At 41.6% G+C, this 15,282-nt stretch overlaps 1 protein-coding gene across 1 annotated transcript in view; it reads right to left on the bottom strand.

Annotated features, from left to right (window-relative positions):
- Positions 1-11,023, bottom strand: part of LOC126188606 (uncharacterized) — a 55,150-nt gene extending 44,127 nt beyond the window's left edge. Inside the window, exon 1 of the mRNA XM_049930207.1 lies at positions 10,940-11,023. Coding sequence (XP_049786164.1) covers positions 10,940-11,023 — 84 coding nt within the window. The remainder of the gene's footprint in view (positions 1-10,939) is intronic.
- Between the last annotated feature and the right edge of the window lie 4,259 nt (positions 11,024-15,282).

Below are 15,282 nucleotides of genomic sequence, written 5' to 3'. Positions count from 1 at the left end.
AATGTCCGTCGCTACTGATTGTTGCAGCGAGCTACGTAGCACAGCACGAAGCATGGAAGATATTCAGCCACCTGGATTAGGCAACCACTCGAAATATGGGCACTTTACCCTTCTCTCTGATGAACGCTCTCCGCCCAGGGCAACATACTGGATTTTGTTTCTCAAGAAATCTTCGAGGCCGTCAACAGTCTGAAGAGTAATATAGTGTTGAAAGTCTTCCATAAATATGTGAATATAACTTGCATCACTGGTTCGCAAGAAGCAAGAGGAATATACAAAAACTAACAGACAAATATCTAGGCACTTCGGGCATAAATGCTGCCACTCGATATGAAGAAGTTGGCAAAAAAGAAGAATTAATGACGGACCGCATCAAATCAGGCACAAATATGTTGAGACGGAGAGAGATGGTTCAAATGGCTCTGAGCACTATGGGACCTAACGGCTATGGTCATCAGTCCACTAGAACTTAGAACTACTTAAACCTAACTAACCTAACGTTATCACACAACACCCAGTCATCACGAGGCAGAGAAAATCCCTGACCCCGCCGCGAATCGAACCCGGGACCCGGGCGTGGAGAGCGAGAACGCTACCGCACGACCACGAGCTGCGGACGAGGGAGAGAGAGAGAGATAGACAGAGAGAGAGGGGGGGGGGCGGCGGAGGGGGAGAGAAAATGAGTTGTACTTTGCACAAGCGGCTCAGTCGTTGTCTTTTATGGAGAGAAAATTTCTCTCCCTCTTTCTCTCTCTGGGAAACAAATCACAAACGAGCTTGCAATATGGTCAAGGATCCTGCAGGAAATCAATATTAAGGATATTGGTCTCTAATTAAGCGCACCTGTTCTTTTTTCCATTCTTATATTCTGGAGCAGTCGGTGCTTTTTTTCCTCTCGCTTCTGACTGTCCGCTGCGGGAGATTCACGATAAATGCGGGCTAAGAGAAGAACCAGTGCTGCGGAGTACTCTCTAATTCCATTAGTCCCTTATTCTTTCTGAAATGATTTACAATTTCTTCAGCAGGAGGAGTCCTTATTCTTACGTCATTCATGTGGAAGTTTGTGCAGTGGTCAAATAATGGTAATTCTGAAACTTCCTGGCAGATTAAAACTGTGTGCCGGACCGAGACTCGAACTCGGGACCTTTGCCCGCGGAAGATTTTGAGAACTACCAGAACGTTCCTTGAAGACAGACTAAAGTAGTCCTGACGACAGTGACCATGGCACCCGTAGAAACCTCGGGAGTATTGCAGCAAATGACACAATTTTGAAAACCGCCTATGCATCATACATCTAGCTTACCGGATAAGTCTGTACAGTCGCATGCTTACAGCGTAGCAAAATAAGTTCTAGATAACTATCGCTCCGTTTCGTAAACACGAGTACACCGTGGAGGAATACTGTCATTAATTTATGTTAGTAAAATTCCATGGCCAGTGACAATCTAAATAAAATCATTTTGGGTATTAGGTTGCGCCATTATGAAACAGTAAAACAACTGAAATGCAGCGTTTCTACCGTCTTTGCAGCAGTCCTCTTCAGGGCGACTAACTGCAGGCGGTCAAGGCGGTCAAGTCGTTGGCATTTTATTTCTTTTTGAATTTATAATGGCGGGGCCTAATACCCAAAATGGTTTAATTCAGATATTGGCATTGTATGTAAGTGAATGGCTAACCATGTGGAAAACAGAAAGGAATACATTCGCAAACACGGGAAATGTGACGGTATAAAGGATGTCAGGAACGAAATTGCTTGGTAAACTACGAAACGAAGTTCTATAATTCTCGAGCGTCCACCTGGGTGCGACGTGACCCAGGCGCACAACCAACAATTCTACAAGTTAGAAATACGCCCGATAAACGGATGGCACACAAAGTGAAGTACCAGAAAGAAAGGACAAGAAAAGATGTTTATGGAAACGCTAGAATAATGGACATTAATAGTCAGCCAGGCGCTGGAATTTGCAGTGCAGGCAAAAAATGCTTGGGAGAAACAAGTATTTAATTACATACGTTGAAAGTTTGGGGCTGAGAGGCCGGGGGGGGGGGAGCTGATGTATAACGTTCTTTACTAATGTTTAGTACGCATTTTGAGAGAGACATTACACAAAAATAACACAGTACCAAGCGCTCTCAGGGGAATCATCAGAAACGTAATACAAACACTGTGATAATTTTAAGAGACTGGGAAACAATATTAGTCGTCATCCTTATTAAAATATGGCTGGTGACTATACACCAACAAGATTATTTTAACAGTCGATAACTTTTAATGGAGAATGAGGTAATTAGTCAAAGGTAACCATGCATTCTACATCACGTGAAAAATCTTGATGCGCTCTACGGAGCTCACAATGCTCTTGTATATTGCGGCTCCTTGTGCTTCTGATGAAGTTGTCAGTTGTATTTATAATGGTATCTCCCGCAGGTGGAGACGAAACATAGGCAAATTATTTTTTTTTAACAGAAAGAGATACTAGCTGTGGAAGCATTCACCCATTTTTTTCCGAGTTATCAGTCTTCAGACTGATTTGATGTGTCCCGCCACGAATTCTACTCCTGTACCACCCTTTTCATCGCAGAATAGCAATTGCAGCCTACGTCAATTATCTGCTCGATATATTCCAATCTCTGTCTTACTCTGCAGTTTTTACCCTCTACTGCTCATCTAGTATTATGGAAGTTATTCCCTAATGTCTTAATACATATCCAATCATCTTGTCCCTTGTTCTTATCAGTGTTACCCATATATTCTTTTCCTCGCAGAAACTGTGGATAATCTCCTCATTTCTTACCTTATCCGTCCACCTTATTTTCAACGTTCTTCTGTAGCACCACATCTCAGAAACTTTCATTCTCTTCTGTTCCGGTTTTCCCACAGTCCATGTCCTACTATCACACAATGATGTGCTCCACATGTACATTCTCAGAAATTTCATCCTCCAATTAAGGCCTATATTTGACATTAGCAGACTTATATTGGCCAGGAGTGCCTTTATTGCTTGTGCTAGTCTCCTTTTTATGTCCACCTTGCTGTGTCCGTCATGGGGTATTTTGCTGCCTTGGTAGCAGGGTTCCTTAACTTCGTCTTCTTCGTAAGCTGCTATTCTGATGTTAAGTTTCCCGCTGTTTTCATTTCTCCTACTTATCATTACTTTCGTCTTTTCTAGATTCACTCTCAATCAGTATTCTGTACTCTTTAGACCATTCCATTCAGTAGATCCTGTAGTTCTTCTCCATTTTCACGTTGGATAGTAACATCATCAGCAAATCGTATTGATATCCTTTCACCCCGAATTTTAATCCCACTCTTGAGCCCTCCTTCTATTTCCCCAGCGGAGGTTCGAGTCCTCCCTCGGGCATGGGCGTGTGTGCTTGTCCTTAGGATACTTTAGGTTAAGTAGTGTGTAAGCTTAGGGACTGATGACCTTAGCAGTTAAGTCCCATAAGATTTCGCACACATTTGAACATTTTTTTTTAATTTCCCCCATTGCTTCTTCGATGTTTAGACGTAACAGTTGGAGCGAAAGACTACATCCCTGCCTTACACCCTTTTTAATCCGAATACTTCGTTCGTCGTCTCGCACTCTTATTGTTCCCTATTGAATATTACTCATCTTTCCCTACAGCTTACCCTTACTTTTCTCAGAATTTCGAACATATTGTGAACGTTTTTTCCTGGCCAACATATCCAATGAACGAATCACTCTTGCTCCCGTTATTAACCGCAGTGTCGTAACTGCCTCTCTAGACCGTCATGCAACAGATCCTCATGTTTCTTTTCAGTTATTCTGTTTATTAATCTCGTCAGCAGCTTGGATGCATGTGCTATTAAGCTGATTATGCTATAATCCTCGCGCTTTCCGGCTCTTGCTATCTTCGAAATTATGTTGATGATGCTTTTCCGAAAGTCTGACAGTATATTGTCAACGTTATACATTACACACCAACGTGAACAGTCGTTTTGTTGTGACTTCCTCCAATGTATTTAGAAGTTATCTATACCTTCTCACTTATTTGATTTTAAGCCTTCCAAAGCTCTTCTAGGTTTTGATTCTAATACTGGATCCCCCACCTGTTGCCTTTCGATTCCTGTTTCTTCTTCTATCCCGGCATCCGACAAGTCTTGCCTCTTGCAGAGGCCTTCAATGTACTCTTTCCACCTATCCGCTCTCTCCTCTGAGTTTAACGGTGATGATGATGTTTGATTTGTAGGGCGCTCAACTGCGCGGTAATCAACGCCCGTACAGAGTCCCAATTTTTACCTCTTTAAAGTAAGTACCACTATTAGACTGTTGTTTATTTACAGTGTTACATTTACACTTAGATAATAATGATTTCGGCTTCAAAGTGCCATTATCAAGTGTTTTAAGTGTTATAAATTGCCTAAGATGGCAAACTGTCCAATTTTTTACATAGTCCAAGCGAGCCACTGCCATGAATGATGGTGACGATGATGATGAAATGATGAGGACAAGACAAACATCCAGACCCCTGGCAGATAAAATGCCCAACCCGGCCGGGAATCGAACCCGGGACCCCGCGATCCAGAGGCACTCCTAACGTTACCGCCCTTGGTTTTAATTTCACCGAAAGTTATTTTGAATTTCCTATATGCTGAGTCCATTCTTCCGACGAACATTTCTTTTTCTACGTCTTCACATTTTTCCTACAGCAATTTTGCTTTAGCTTCCCTGCACTTAGTGTATATTTCATCCGTAAATGATTTGTACGAGGTTTGTAACTTAAATAGTGGCAACTAATTATTCACAACTGATGCAAAAGAGTTACATGTTTGCACCTGGTACTGTCCTTCAAAGTAGTCACCAGCGTTGTGTAGAACCCGTTACCAGCTATGTGGAAGGCGTAGTATACCGTTAGCAGAGCCTGTTCTGTTGATGGTGCGAATGGAGCGTACTACTGCCTGTTGAACCTCTGTAACAGTTCTGAAGCGAATGCCACAAGAAATGGTTCCTTCATCTACGAAATCAGAGTCTCAAGGACTTAAGTCCGGGCAGTATGGTGGATGGTACAGTACTTCCCAGTCCCATCGACCGAACAGAGCAGCCACAGATTGCGCTGTATGCGTCCGCGCATTGTCGTGCAAAATGATGGGTGGTTGCGCAGGAAGTCTCGCCGATTCTTTCGCAAAGCTGGTCGCAGATGATGCTCCAAAAACGAACAGTAATACTGTGCATTGACGGTCTGCTGTGGAGGAACGTAATGCGTTAGAATCACACCATCACAGGCGTACAAGGCAATCAACGTAACTTTAGACCGCTCCATTCGCACCATCAACAGAACAGGTTCTGCTAACGGTATACTACACCTTTGACATCGCCGGTAACGGGTTCTAAACAACTCTGGTGACTACTTTGTAGGACAGTAACAGGTTCAAACATGTAACTCTTTTTTATTGGTTGTGAATAAATAGTTGCCACTATTTTAGTACCAACCCTTTTATTTCTGTATTCGCGAATTTCGCTGATCGATTTTGTAGTTCATTCTTTCGTCAATCAGCTGAAGTATTTCTTCTATTATCCAAGGTTTCTTAGCATTTACCTCGTTGTACCGACGGTTTTCTTTCCAACTTCTGTGATTGCTCTTTTGAGAGATGTAAATTCTTCTTCAACTGAACTGCCTTCTGAGCTTAAACCTATGAAATTTTAAAATGTGTTAAATAATCGAGGAAGTTGAGTGTATATACATTGCCTGACGAAAAAGTGAAGCGGCCGGAGGGCATGGTCAGACGTTAGTGTAACATACACGCACACTCCGTCATCGGGTAGTACAGCGATTAGAATAACAATTCTCTGTGGCAGGTGATCGGCCAGAAGAGTGCATTATTGTTGTTCGTATTTAGTGTTGTCACCTGGACTAGTAGAGTATTTAAGTGGCTTATTCGTGCGGCACAATATTGTCAGAACGTGGCATAGTTTGAAAGTGGTCTCTTTGTTGGTCTCTATTTGGCTCGCTGGTTGAATCGTACAATACACCGATTTGTGGTCTATTCCGATGTGACAGTCTGTAATGTTCAACTGCATGGGTATCTGAGGGTAGGCAAAGATGTCGTAGATTTTCCAGTTGACCTCGTCTGGCCATCAAAATGGAGGATCCCCGAATAGCACGCGATGCACAACCTAATACCCTCAAATCAGCGCCTGGCATCCGAGAACAAGTAATGGATCCACTTCTTTGTAATGCTGCACCACTGGTCGGACACCATCAGCAGCCTTGTTAGGGAATTACCATCTCGCGCTTGAGCTGCCGTTAGCACCACAAAACAAACGCCGGCGTCTGAAGTGGTACCGTGATCGGAAAGCACAGACTGTTGATGAATGACGTCCCATTGTATTCAGCTAACCACAGTTCTGCAGTACCCCTGACGACCATCGACGGCGTGATGGGGACAAATTTCATTCTTCCAGTGTTTTGGAGAGGCACAGCGAAGTTACTCCTGGCGTCGTGATGTGGGGAGCCGTCAGGTATGACTTCAGATGACAGGCGATAGTGATGGAAATTATGGCACACTGGTTAGTCACTGATAGCCTCTGTCCTGGTGTATTATCGCTCATGCTACATTATTGTGGTACTGTTTTTCAACAGGTCAGTACTCGTTCACGTATGGCACGCGTCTTTATGAACTGTCTGCTTGATGTTAAGGCACTCCTGTGGCCAACAAGATTCTCAGATCTTTCCCTCACAAAAAAAAAAAAAATAAACCTGTGACCAGCTCAGATGTCAGGCGTGCCACCGTCGAGAATACCAGGGGCCACTCACAACAGAAGTGTGCCAGCTTGCCTCAGGAGGGGATTCAACGGCTTCACGACACTCTTCCCAGCCAAATCAGCACATGTGTCCACAGCTTAGGGTGTACAACGTGGGCTCATACTGCCAAGTTGTTTGTTAACGGGAGCCGGAGGTGCCTATGCTGCCCATGTTAAAATCACTAAGTTTGAGGAACATTTATGAATAAACTACCAAATAGAAAAATTTGATTTTTTTTTACATATAGAGTGGTTTAGTATTTCAGTTATGACAGAGGTATTTTGGAGTATCTTTTCTAGTTTCCTTCCAATTATTTTTTTTTATTAATGACCCAATTTTTTTACAAATAATTGCTTTATAATTAAACTGAAATGAAACTACTGAACATATTGCCAAATGGCTGTGTTACAATGTAAGTCTGGCCACTAGGAGTGCTGTATAAAAATTTCCTCTCTCTAGCTTGAATGGATTTTGAGAAAATGTTCCTTATATTCGAAAAATTCTAATTTACGGGAAATGGCTATCACAGTTTCTCAATACACTCCTGCACTATAGGATGGATTATCAGGGTCTTCTTCTTCATCCTCCAAAAGCTTCCTCTTCTGTCTTCTTTTCTGGCCTGTTGTTCCATCATACTTCATATACCTTTCTCTTCTTTCTGCTCCTCTTATCCTTTCTCTGTCAATATTTCTTAGTGCTCGCACAGTGTTCACCCCAGCTGTAAATCCTAATGCCTTCAGAACTTCACACTTCACACTGTTCCCTTGGTTGTAGGTTGCTATAGCATCATAAATGCCAAAGTGCAGTGTTTTTATGCTTACAAACACCCTTTTAGGAATCACTTGCCAAATCAAATTGTTTACGCTCTCATTAGGATTCTGCGTCTTTCCGTGTAGACATTTGTGTAACAATTGTGGCTGTGCTAAGTCATGAAAAATTGGTTTTATTGTTCCCTCCTGATTCTTGTACATACTGCATATTACCCGCTTTACGCAAGAAGTATAATACTACCAACAACAGTCGCAACACTGAACCAATTCGAAACGACGATGTTCCGCGCTCTTATTCACTGTAGTATCGCAACTTGGTATTAGTGTTAATTTTCTTTTCCCTACGTTCTTCCTCTTCTTATATACACGGTTTCTAAAACGTGGCATCGTAACCAGAACAAAAGTGTACGACAATATTAAATGGAACAAGATGTTCGAAATTCTGAGGAAAATAGGAGTAAGCTGTAAGGAAATAGGGTAATATTTGTCACAGAAAACAATGTAGGCAACCCTTGCACACTTGCTGTATGCGTAACATAAGGCGCTGTATGCGTAACAGGCCGAGAAAATCCCAAGTAGCTCGCCAGGAAGTCACGAGAGGGTGTTAGATGCATTCAGCGGCCGCCCATTTCCTCTGCAGGCGTGGGGGAAATTGGTAATAACTCCACTTCTAGGGCGAGTAGAACAATAATTCAAAGTTTACATTAAAGAGGAATGTTCCAATTAATTTTCGGAAGCCAAAAAAAAAATCGTAATTTTTTGGATTTGACATCCTCCGGCTCCCCTTAACTTGACACTTCTGAAATAACTGCACACATCCTGTCATTCCGTGAGGTTTTATTTCGTTTCCTCCTCCGCTTCTGGGTTCTTCACGTTTTTGTCGGCAGTGTATATGAACCAAAGCATTATGAGCACCGTCAACAGCGAGACTGACGAATAGGAAATCATTCTAGCTACGGTATGAGACGCAAAAGGGGAATTCACTGACATAAATGACTATGACAAAGGACTAGCTGTTAAACCCGGCGCCTGGGAATGGGCATCTCGGAAAGGGCGTAGCTGGAAGGCTACTGTCGTGCTCATATACGAAAAGTTGTTGAAAGACAGTGCAGCTACGATTAAGCGACAAGCTGTTGTACGTCCATCATTTCCGACAGAACTTGGAGGTTGGAAGTTTGTCCTCTTTGTAAAGCGGGATAAGCGGCGATATGCGGAAAACATGACGGCAGAGTGTAGTACTGGTGTAGGCGCTGGTGTTTCGGAGCTCATCATACAGCATACATCGTCGAACATTGAGCTCCGTAGCAGACGACCGCTGTGTGTTCCCAATGACATCATCAGCTACAGTTTCAGGATCATCAAGAGTGGACAGTGGATGAACAGAAACATGAAACACGGTCAGATTAATCTTGTTTCTTCTTACAGTACCTCGAGGCTCATGTGCACAGACACCGTGGCGAAAGGCTGCTCAATACATGCGCCGCGCCACAGACGCAAGCCGGGAGCGGCCTATTATGCAGCTGGGGAAATTCATCTGAGGCATGTGTTAGTAACTGAAAGCACCGTGGGAGCTGTGGACTTAATGAGTATTATTGCGGACCCACTGTGTCCCTTCAAATTTGATACGAGGCGTGTTTTTTAGATAAGTACCGTTTTGAAATTTAAAAAAAGACGTGCTAAGATATCTCAATAATTTTATTTTTACGTGAAAGCCTGTACCTTAATCTACTTTTGTACGTAATTTCCGTCAATACTGAGGCACTTGTCATGACGTTGTAACAGTTTTTGAATACCCTCCTCATAGAAGTCTGCCGCCTGACTTGTTAACCACTGCATCACCACTGTTTTGACTTCGTCATCGTCTTGAAGACGTTGATCGCCCAGGTGTTTCTTCAAGTGCTGGAACAGATGTTAGTCACTGGGCGCAAGATCGGGGCTGTACGGAGGATGATCTAGAGTTTCCCATCGAATAGATGTGATGAGATCTTTGGTCTGATTCGCTACATTCGGACGGGCATTGTCTTGCAATCAAACGATGCCCTTGCTCAACTTCCCACGTATTTTGTTCTGAATTGAACGGAGCAGATTGTGCAATGTCTTACAGTAAGCTGCGGCATTGACTGACTCATTACGAGGCAAAAATTCCACAAGCAATACTCCTTTTTTTGTCCCAAAAAACTGTGCACATGATTTTCCAGACAGAAATTGTTTGCTTAAACTTCACTTTTCTGGGTGAATCTGAATGCCGCCATTCCATGGACTATTGATTTGATTCTGGTGTGACGTAGGCCACCCATGTTTCATCGCCCATAACAATTTGGCTTAAGAAATCATCGCTGTCGTTGTGGTACCGCTCAAGGAAAGTCAATGCACTGTCTAAACGTTTTGTTTTGTGCACATCCGTCAACATTTTCGGTACGCGACGTACCCACAAGTTTTGGTAATTCAAGTGCTCGGTCACAATGCCATACAAAACACTACGAGAAACATTTGGAAAGTCATCCCACAAGGAGGAAATCGTAAAGCGTCTGTTTTCTTTCACCTTATTGTCCACTTCCTGCACCAAACTTTCATTAACGACCGAAGGACGCCCATTCCGTTGTTAATAATGCACATTTGTGGGGCCGTCTTCATATGCTCTCTCCCAATTTCTTACCATTCCATCACTCACTACGTTTTCTCCGTAAACTGCACAGATCTCACTATGAATATCGATCGCTTTTTGGCCTTTAGCACTAAGAAATCTTATAACAGCCCATACTTCACAGTCGGCGGGACTCACGATTATTGGAGGCATCTTAAACACTCAGTACACAACGTAAACAAGGAAGAATCAGGCTGTAATGGCGTCAGTGCGTAGACGACAGATGTAGGTGCACAGTGCGCATACGCAGAACGCCGACCGCAGCGCTGCGGCCGCGGTGTGGCAAAACGGTACTTACTTAAAAAACACTTCGTATCTTCCCCGATGGGGATGACATTTTATAGCCGGATAACTGTCCGTATCACAAGGCTATAATCTTGCTACACTGGTTTGAGCAGCTTGGTAGTGAACTGGAGTTGATCTCTTGGTCACAAAATTCGTTTGACCTGGAACGTGATTGAACGTATCTGGGATAGTGCTGGGAGCCAACTGCGCGCCGCTAAACAACGGTCCGTAATGTTTGGGAATTGCTTCACCTGCGCGTAGACATATGGAAACCTGACAAGGACTTTTCGAATCCGTTCCACCCAGGATCGGTGCTGTATTACGCTCCAAAAATAGACCAATATGCTGTTGAGTAGTCTGTCATAATATTTTGGCTCATAATTGAAAATATACGGCGCTGACTCTTGTTTTACATAGAAACTAAGAGAGGAAGGAGTGAATGGATACTGTGTCTCGTTGAGAGGTCACTGACCTTGGAACCAGTGCACGCTGCGACGACCTCCTGCAGCGTCCAGGGCGTCACGAGGACGATGAAGCCGAGCGACATGGCGGCCATGGAGCGCGTCGCGCTGCAGTTGATCCGTCGCTCCCGCGGGGCCATCTGCTGCAACACGTGCCCCCAGCAGCACACAAGTGAGAAAGCGAGCAACAAGCTACACCACTGCTGTATACGCTTCAGCCACCGACGTTACTGAAACGTTGTGTGTAACACAGAAGCTGAGCAGCTGGCTAGCACCTAGCTTTTCACAAACAACGTAACGACTTACATTTTTAATAATTTCAGTTGGTCTTACGCAGTTTGCAGTTCAAAACTGTTGATATTGTAGATAATACGAAACGGGTAGACGGATACTCACCGTAAAATTACATGTTGAGTAGCGGACAAGCACAACGAAACAAACAACAAACCGAGATTTCACCCAAAGCCTTCTTCTGCAAATAAAGGAAGACACGTGCACACATTTACGCAAGCAGACAAACTTCACGCACGCATGACAGCTATCGGGTCAGAGTGGCCGGAGTTAGCTGTCATGTGAAGTTTGTCGTCTGGTGTGAAAGCATGTATGTTTTCCCTTCTTTTCTGAAGAATACTTTGGTCTAAAGCTCAGCGTTTAACAGTCTTTTCATTGCACCTGTCTGCAACTCAACGTGTCATCGTTACGGTGAATAGCTATCTATCCTCTTCATAATAATGTTGACATCTCAACATGGAATTTTCATTGTTTGAGGTAGTAGATAGAAATTATTTGTCTTGTTTTGCAACGAAATTAAATTTTTTATTTCTCATCTATATTTTATCGATATTAAAATATTTCTGGAAACGGCAATCAGTCGGTGAATGTTGTTTACTTACTTACGTAAGATACGACTTTCATCTTCATACTACAATGACAATAGAAAAAACATTTAACAGGAGTACACACAAATATTACAGTTATTCTTTAAAGTCTTAGCATGTGCTGTGGTCATCCTGCGGAGAAAGAGAAGCATAATGTGAGGAAATATTCACTTCGTTTCTTCGTGTGCGCCTGACATAAAATCTTTTAAATATTTTTCTTCATATGAAATGGTTGTCATCTTGTGGTATACACAGTTACAAACTGTGGGTCCTTGAATCTTGGTAACCACTGGTCGTAAATATAAAGTTCACTTCGAAAGTGCACTTCCCAGTAGAAACAAGGAGGCGGTCAAATTAATAGGCGTATTTCAACTTGACTATCGATTTGCCTATTCCTGTGTTATCCGCACCTGAAATGTTTTCTTCGTGTCTGGTTTTTGTACTATTGATGTTGGTCGACGAAGTATATTACAGTAAGGGAGACTGAGACAATTTGTTGTTGGAAATAACAGTAAAAAATTATTTAAAGGATTATAATGATATTGCTACTGGAACACACATTCATACATATTCATAACCGTTACGTATTTTCTATTTTAACGTTACCGAATTGAAGCTGGTAAAGAAATGTGAGTTCCTGAAATCTGTAATTTCATTTAGAATGTCATTTGTCGATTTTCGTCATGAATAAATATTTCCATTTGCTGCAAGATATTTGTTTTCGAGCCTGAAGTTGAAGTTTGTATCTTGAAACATGTTGTTTCGTTGAACAACAGCGGTCGCTAAAAGACCTTTTCAGATTTCTCGAACGGTTACGGCTGATTAACACAGTCAATATGGTTTTAAATATTTCATGAACATGTGTGGATCGCAACCAGGGTTGTACCGAGGGACTGGCGAGATAGGTCCCTGGAGAACGCAGGCACGGAAGAGGCGAAAAAACTACCAAAAAATGGTAACGAGGAAAAACGGTTTAAGAATTAAGTAGAAGAGGCACATGAGTACTATTTAATGCGTAGGAAAATAAGCCCTCCCCCGTCCCCAACTCAGTCGCATGTTGCTGTCACATTTCCATTTCTACAGTGTCATTTCGTTCAACTAGCATCATAAACGAGCGACGGCTAAAGAACAGAGGGCTATCGTTAACTTGTGGCAACAGTACTCTTGCTTCAAACAGTTCCCTCCTACACAGCCCGCTCATTTTCAGTAGTTGAAAAAGACACGATATTTGGGAGAATGGTTCCGATTTCTGACGATTTCAACCGAGTGAAGACGAGTGAGACGAGACAGTGGAGGGAGCATACACAAAGGAAGGCAAATAAAATTTACTTGCCCCGCTAATCAGTACTTTTGCTGTTCCGAAGATTCGGATAGCACACTCTTCTGTGCAAATAAAAATGAATTCAGGATTGAGCCTTCACTGACTGGTTACTAAAACTGCCACGACCTGTGGTGCATACAGTGAAACTTAGTGTTTAGTGTCGCTGCCTGTCGTACTGCGGGTCATTTGTTACTTAGTACTCATCATTCCTGGAAGGTTCTTGAAACATCTCATTTTTGTAACGTCTGCACATTCTGGAATTTAGATTAGATTAGATTTACTTTCATTCCAATTGATCCGTAGTGAGGAGGTCCTCCAGGATGTGGAACATGTCAGAAAAACAATAATACATGACAAATATTTACAACTGAAACAAATAAGCTAATGTACCATTCCAGAGGTCCCAAGTGGAATGATCGACATTTTTTAATGAACACTATATGAAAGAGTCATTTTACAAATACTAATGCACTGAATTTAAAATTAAAAAGATTTTTTATTTTTTTATAAGGTAATAAACATGTAATACAACTACTATAATACTTATTTACAATGAACACATTACTGCACTGAAATGGTGCAGAAGTTAGATTGTACTTACACACACACACACACACACACACACACACACACACACACACACGTATATTTACAATGAACACATTAGTGCACTGAAATTGGCAGAAGTTTTATATATATATATATATATATATATATATATATATATATATATATATATATATATATATATATATATATATATAAAAATCAGTTGGTTTTACTGAGGGATTCATCAATGGAGTAGAAGGAGTTGGCCACCAATAAATCATTTAGGCTTCTCTTAAAGTGAATTTCATTGGTTGTTAAGCTTTTTATGGCTGCTGGAACATTATTGAAAATGTGTGTTCCTGAATAATGCACATCTTTTTGTACAAGACTAAGTGACTTTAAATCCTTGTGAAGATTATTCTTATTTCTAGTATTGATTCCATGAATTGAGCTGTTAGTTTGAAAAAGTGATATATTTTTAATGACAAATTTCATTAAGGAATAAATATATTGGGAAACAGTAGTTAGTATCCCTAGTTCCCTAAACAGGCTTCTGCAGGATGTTCTCGAGTTCACACCACATATAACTCTTACTGCACGTTTTTGTGCCCGGAAAACTTTAGCTTGGCTTGATGAATTACCCCCAAAAATAATCCCATATGACATTATGGAATGAAAGTAAGCATAGTATGCCAGCTTTTTCATTTTTATATCCCCCACGTCTGACAAAATTCGCATTGCAAACAGAGATTTGTTAAGACGCTTCAACAGTTCTGTGGTGTGCCCCTCCCAGCTGAATTTATTATCTAGCTGTAATCCCAAGAATTTAACACTGTCCACTTCTTCTATCTTCTTGTCATCGTATGTTAGACATATACTCGTGGGACACCCCTTACAAGTTCTGAACTGCATGTAGTGTGTTTTTTCAAAGTTAAGTGACAAAGACTTGGCTAGGAAACAGTGATCAATGACCACAAATATTTTATTAGCTGATATTTCTAAGACTACACTTGTTTTGCTATTTATTGCAATGTTTGTATCATCGGCAAACAAACCGAACTTGGCATCTGGTAATGTTACTGATGGAAGGTCATTGATATACACAAAATGGAATCTTGTGGGACCCCACATGTAATTAGTTCCCAGTTGGATGATGCCTGACAGCTTGATACATGTCTCTTTCCTAATAACACCCTTTGTTTCCTGCCAGAGATATAAGATTTGAACCATTTTGCAGCATTTCCTGTTACACTATAATGTTCTAATTTACTTAAAAGGATATTGTGATTTACACAGTCAAATGCCTTTGACAGATCACAAAATACACCAGTTGCCTACAATTTTTTGTCTAATGAATTAATCACATTTTCACTGTAAGTGTAGATAGCCTTCTCAATATCAGAACCTTTTAGAAATCCAAACTGTGACTTTGACAGTATGTTATTTGAGATAAGATGGTTAGAAGTCTGTATAATTAACAGCATTCTGGAACGTTTGTATAAAGAGGTCACTTGTGTTCTGGTTGTATGTTGGTGTCAGTAGTAAACGTGTTTCGAGCGCTAAATGTTGTATTTGATTGCCTTGTGATTTGGATTTGATTGTAGTT

The sequence above is a fragment of the Schistocerca cancellata genome, chromosome 5, assembly GCF_023864275.1.
Source record: "Schistocerca cancellata isolate TAMUIC-IGC-003103 chromosome 5, iqSchCanc2.1, whole genome shotgun sequence".
Taxonomy (NCBI): Eukaryota; Metazoa; Arthropoda; class Insecta; order Orthoptera; family Acrididae; genus Schistocerca; species Schistocerca cancellata.
The sequence above is the reverse complement of the archived record's forward strand: the minus strand, read 5'-3'. Positions and strand labels throughout refer to the sequence as shown.